This window comes from Limanda limanda, chromosome 8 (genome assembly GCF_963576545.1).
Source record: "Limanda limanda chromosome 8, fLimLim1.1, whole genome shotgun sequence".
In the NCBI taxonomy this organism is placed as follows: domain Eukaryota; kingdom Metazoa; phylum Chordata; class Actinopteri; order Pleuronectiformes; family Pleuronectidae; genus Limanda; species Limanda limanda.
The window spans coordinates 17,186,491-17,193,096 of NC_083643.1; the positions used below are offsets into that span (position 1 = coordinate 17,186,491).

Genomic DNA, 6,606 nt, shown 5'->3' on the forward strand with positions numbered 1-6,606 from the left:
GATAATCGGAGGAGAAACCATTAACGCTCTCGCCGCAGCCGGCTCCTCGGCGTGGTGGACATGTTAATTTGACAGCAAACACAATTGTGTCACCAGCCACGTGGAACATGTTTCCTCATGCCCAACCAGCCGAGGTGGTCACGGACGTTGCACGGGTGATGGCCTGTCCTGTCAGGGTGCACGATAATTGGACAAAACCTGGCATCGACCCACCCGTAACGTATATACAGTAGGTGGGAAATCTCCCAGAATTCACCTGAAAGTCTTAGTCATTGTGATACGATCGGAGCTGTTCTCCTGGCTGCGTAATCGCTGAGGGTGAAGTGAAAGGAGATTGAGTAGTCGTCAGTGTGTGGGGCAGGTGCAGCTTGGCTCCTGGGGGACTGTAATGGGATGAGGCCCAGCCAGAATGAGTGTTTGATGACAGGGTTGCACTCCTCCCCTGGGACTCCGCCTGCATGCAATTATCCCTCCTGATCCCTTCTTTTCTTTCCCCCCTCGTCCTCGACCCAGAACGCTCGGAGCAATCTCTCCGCCACGCCACACCCCGGATACCCTTTAATTTACAATCTAGAAATCAACTCCATCACACGCCAAAAGATCCATTCATGAGGTAAAAAATGTCAAAGCAGCATTGAAGTAATTACTCTTTAGTGGCATGGCACCACAGTACCTCGGGGCAAGTGCATTTACACACACCTCCCTCTCCTCCCATGCTAATTGCTTTATTAATGAAGCGCTGGCCTCCCCCAAATCAACTTGTCTCACATGGAATAACATGTAATGTGTCTCTGGTCTCCACCCACTGCAACACACTGACGCAAATACAGTAGAAAAAGGTGAATGTGTCTCCAAACTGATTTCTGAGTATTACTTCCCTTGATTTTGCTATGAGTTTCTTCTGTGATTTCAAAATGGAAAACACTTTGTGATAATTTGTTCTAACCGTACACTTGTCATGAAACATTTTTAACAACATCATACTATCAGCCACATTAAAGAGGCTTATTTATTTCCATTGCTGCCTCCTCTGCAGGGAGCATTGCATCTCCCGTGATCAGAGGAAGGACATTTCTACATCCGATTGTTTTTTTCCCACCACAGAACTGCATCTCCCTCAGTTTCATTTGAGGCAATCTATCACGGGTCCATCCAGTTCCCCTCCCCCCCGTATAACATAATGTTGACAGCTTTATACCCTCCTACATGCTCTTATGCTTTCACACACAGACAAACGATGAGAGGCTGATAAGATTTTACATGATGATACTCTCGATATCTGGATGAAATGTTGACAGGATAAGAAGATAATCTCCTGCACGTCTTGTTTCCCACATTAGGGTCAATTGATTACAGAAAACATTGTCTTTTAGAGATGCATACAGAGATCGATTAATCGGCTGGTTATTTTCTCAATTCATGAATTCAATATATCGAGGAATCCTTTGCTCTGGAACAAACCAGAAAATGCAGTTTCCTAGAGTCCACAGTTAAGTATTCAAGCATTGTTTTATTACAAACTTTGAGATATTCAATTAATGTTAGAATAAAGAAGAGTTCACATTTTAAAGCTTTAAAGAATTATGTAAATGTTTCTAACTACGCTACAGCCTCAGTAATTATTAATCCTCACTTATCATTCCAGCTCTACTTTCTTTTATGCTTATTAGTATAATCGATATGCGCCAAATGCAGCAATGTTTCTGCAGCCACAGCACCTCAGTGTGCTGAGTGTCTGACGTCATGGGATGTAAAAGGCAATGCATACTCCTTTTTTCTAAAGCTTCTCCCATACTTTCTCTGTACAGACAAAACAAATCTCACATTACAGCCATCTTCTCCTTCCAGCCTCACTGCAACAAACCAAATTAAATGTCGCTGCCCGGCCCTGGGTGCATGTCTGATGAGGGTGGATGCTGCTGCATCCTCAGCGTGGGGACACAGGTGTGCAGAGGGGCCCTCCTGCGTCTGTGATGCGTCACCGAGGCCAGACGAGGGCCGGGCTGGATCGGCTTATAGGCACGTGCCGAGGGAGGGCTCTGCTCCCCCCCCTCCCTTCCCCTCGCCGCTCCTCCTCCCCCACCCCTCTGAGGACTCCCTTTTCACACCACCAGATGGGGGCTGGATCTGAGTTTTAATGAACGCCATCCTTCAGGAGCCTGTAGACGCTGCAGAACAGCAGTCGCCCTCAGCACATCTCACTGTGGTTTGTTGCATTATTACACTGGAAAGAATGAAAACAAGTCAGGGAGATGTGAGAGGAGCCAATACAGTGTTTTGTTTTTCTACAAGGACATAAATGCCTCACAATAGATTCTTACAAACACTAAATACACTGTTCAAGACACGAACATGTCAACGCTTTGTAACGCAGCCTCTAATTTAGTGTAGACAGTGTAACACGGTTGAATTGACTAGTTTTCTAGATATTAAGAGGGTGTGTCAACCTCCTGCGGTTTGAAGGGACACAATAACACAACCCTGTAATTTAACCGGGAGGTTAAGAGCAGAGGGCAGCGCTGACAATAGGTTTTTACTTCAGTATTAGCTGTCACAAAAGAGGTAGGTATTTATCGAATAAAGTAAATACGGGTGTAGCACTACATCACGTTGTTGCTCTAGTGTTCGTTGCCTCTCATTTGGAGGCAGACGTCTGAATAATCACATGACTGCAGCACATCACCCACTCTGCCATGTGTGAGGCTGTGAGGACCAGGTGATAATCACAAAATCTAAAATAAAGAAATCTGTGAAAAGACTAAATGACAATGTGGTGCTTGGTAACACGGGTTCTCATTTGTTTGTTGAATAAAAATAAAATTTCAAGTTCAAATTAAAACAACTATCACTTTCTTCTCACATTCTTGAATTCTCCAATCAAATCTGATAAATCCTGATGAAAATGTGAAAGAGATGAATTTGCATTTATTTATGACACAGGAGCAGGTGGGATCCCTTTAATCACAGTTGGTTTCCCTCCAGCTTGCTGCATATGTTCTTCATTGGTTGGAAATAAATTGGTTGTGTACAGGCGGCCCCTTGCTCAGTGACCCTTGTCTGTCTCTACGTGAATTGCTTTCATGGTGTGTTAAATGAGCTGTGGCCGTGTTGGTGTTTCCCATCGCACAGGCGGTGGCCGGGGCTCTAATCCGCTGTCTGCCAGAGTTACGTCACACACACACACACCGGCTATTGTGGAGGGTGTGATTGAAGACGCCTGATTTGACTAATTGATCCCTCGCCACAGTGGAGCTCCGGCACGGGCCACAGGCTGAGATGTGTGAATTGGCAGTCGAGTCACATGACTGGCATTAATCCAATCAAAATGTTTGACATCCAGATCGAGAGGTGAAAGACGATAGTAACAGAAGGTGTGAGAGGCGGAAAATGATTGTAGGTGTGGGCAGGAAAGGGTAAAATGGAATACAGTGTCTTTGCTTTCTTATTGACATTTCGACAGCCTCTCTCTGTAGATCTGCACAATTTTCAGGCTGCAGTCTGCACACTGTGAAAACCGCAAGCACAAGGATTTTGAAACAACACATCTATAATCATTCAATTATTGGACGGTAAGGTGAGATTCATGATGTAGCCTTGAATCTCCAGAGAGCTATTTAACAAGTGCCAACTCACTGCCTGACAAGTGCTCTCAATAAAACTCAGTCGGGTCACGTGCTGCTGCTGCTGATTACAGGCAGCACGTGATGCTACCATCTGTCAGACACTACTGAACAAATGTCCGATTGTACTGACTCAAAATAAATTACTTTGATCATCACAAGGCTCACGGCTTAAATTTCACAGTAGGAGAATCGGTGCAAAGTGCTTTCAGACCTACAAAGATTTGCAAATGTGAAGATTTTTGAATTTCTGCTATTTTTCCCCATCATGTAAATGTATCCAATAAGTTGTGCTTATGTTTCTTGATGTTTGTGTATAACTATATGTCAAAAATAAAAAAAGGTGGCATGAATTATTTAATTGAACACTATAAAAATAAAAAACACAGGGATTGGTACCGATTGTATGGTTTCGATAACACTGATATGACACCTGAGCTTCAATACTGTTAACAGAATTATTCTTCAAAGAAAAACAACTGTGAGACCATAAACACATTTTTTCACAAAACTTTTTTCTTCATTTAACAAAATTCACAACCATTTAAGGGTTAAATGTTTAAACACAAGAACTTTATCAAAAACATAAAGACTTGAAGTAAAGAAGAATGTGGATCCTTTAAGGTCAGCGTTCAATAAATCAGTTTTTTTTTTTCAACGCACTGAGTTTAATACCAAGCATCAGGATATAAATAGATGTAAACATTTAACTGCATTTGAGCATCTTTTACAGTTCTTAAAACCCCCACGTCTAACAGTCACTTGTGTAACTCCGACAGGACGTCTCCCCACACACTCAGACCTCTGACCTCAAAGTCTCCATCAGAAATCTTTAAAGCATTTAACTCTTTCTCTACATCGCCCCTCAGAGAGGGACACGTCTCAAACAAGGCCTGAAAGTGCTCGGTCAGTTTCTGAAAGGACGCTGGGGGGTTTGTCCTGCTCTGAACCCATTCCCCATCACTTATGCTGTACTCCATTTCAGAGGCCCACTTTTTCAGCATCTCACAGTAGGCGTCTCTAAATGTCAGGTGTTCTTTGACCAGGTCCATAAGAAGTGCGGTGGGCAGAGCAGAACACGTGCGCTCGAGTGTGCTGGGTTGTTTCTTCAGTAGCCAGTCCAGGAGAACTTCCTGTGAGGCAGGTTCTGAGTTTGTCAGCAGAGCTGCAGCGACAACCAGACAGAAGTGTTCTGCTGCTGCTCCTTCACATCCCAGGGCGACAGAGTCTAAAAAGTGCTCTGCCCTGCCATGTTGGATCAGAGCCCCCAGCCTCTCCATCAGCAGCCCCCCCTGCACCTCAGCATCAGCACCCACAGCTGAGGGGGGAGTGAGAGGACTCAGGACTTTACACGCAGACTTGCACTGAATGATGCGGCTGCAGAGGCCGGACACATCCACACAGCCGCTGTCTGCAGGAGCGTTACTGTCAAAGAGCAGCTTCAGGATGGAGACGGGCAGCTTGGGGTTGTTCAGCAGCCCGATGAGCAGGAGGTGCTGGCACCGGGACAGGTCGCGGAAGGACACCTCGCTGGATCCGGGGAAAGCAGCTCTCAGACGGCCATTGGTGAGCTGCAGCTGCTCCTCCATGGCTCCTCTGACCGCGGGGTTGGTGTGAAACCTGGAGAAGAGGTGTTCGCAGTACCGGGCCCAGTCAAACGCTGTGGACAGGCTGTGGTCATCCCACTGGTCCACCGCTCCGCTGTGCGCCGCCACCGCCAGCAGCTCCACCGAGCTCGACAGGTTCCTGAGAGCCGACTCCATGTGGCGCTCCGCCTTCACGGCTCAGCCCCGGGACAGACCAGGGACACTGTGGAGGACAGACCCGGGACACGGTGGAGGACAGACACGATACATAGAACCTGTCCACTGTCGCCGAGAAGCTAACATAACTAACTTAGCTAACAAACTAGCTAACGTGTCGTTGAACAGCTGTGGTCCCACTCAGCGTGGACACGACCCATTTAGAAACATCACCAGATGAGAATAAACAGAACGAACAACGCTAGGATTCAGGAACTAAACTCACTTATTTTTCTCCCTTTCTCTCCCGCTGCTGATTTGAGTCACTTCCGCCACTGCGCATGCGTTGTAGGTGCAAAAACCTTGGCTCAACTGACTCCTTCAAAATAAAAGCTTATGAGTAACCGCACAACAGAGTTATGAAACTAAACTGTTTGTTTCTTTATGGTTATATAATATTTATTTTTTAAATACCCTAGAAATAAAATTGAAGACACGTATCTAACTTATATAACAGATTGTATCTAACTTATTATGGATCTAACTTATTCTGATAGAACGTGTCCAACTTAATATTATATAATGTATCTCACATATAGTAGAATGTGTCTAACTTATTATTATAGAATGTATCTAACCTATATAATATAATTCTTCTCACTTCTATAGTAGAATGTATCTAACTTATTCTTATAGAATGTGTCTAACTTATTTATTATAGACTATACATTATTATTGTAGAATGTATCTGACTTATTATAGAATGTATTCAACACATTAAAGAACGTTTTCTAGTTATTATCATAAAATGTATCTTATATGTATCATACAATTATCTAACTTACATTATAGAATGTATCAAGCATATATTAAAGAAAGTATCTAACTTATTATCATAGACTGTATCTTATTTGTATTATATAATACATCCACCTGCAGTAAACCAAACGAAGCACAAGAACTTCAATTAGAGAATCTATCCAACTTTTTAATCATAGAATGTTTCCCACTAATTACTATATAACTACACGACGCTGTGATTCAATCCCAGTAATCCCAGTAAATATAAATGTAAAAGATTTAACACAGGTCAGATCTATGGGATTAGATAACATGTGCGCACATTTAAAAACAAGCAAGAAATCAATGAAATCAATGTGACTTGAGTTTCTCGAGCTGATCTGCTGATTTCAATCCAGAAGTGTCACATAAGGAAAAGGAGACGAGAGGAGGGAGGCAGTGCT

General features: G+C 43.8%; 1 protein-coding gene across 1 annotated transcript; it reads right to left on the bottom strand.

Moving 5' to 3' along the window:
- Positions 1 to 4,238: 4,238 nt before the first annotated feature.
- On the bottom strand, positions 4,239 to 5,712 carry fancf (FA complementation group F). Its single transcript, XM_061075939.1, has one exon. The coding sequence runs from the start codon at positions 5,381 to 5,383 to the stop codon at positions 4,379 to 4,381; it is 1,005 nt and encodes a 334-aa protein (XP_060931922.1). The 5' UTR covers positions 5,384 to 5,712; the 3' UTR covers positions 4,239 to 4,378.
- Positions 5,713 to 6,606: the final 894 nt, after the last annotated feature.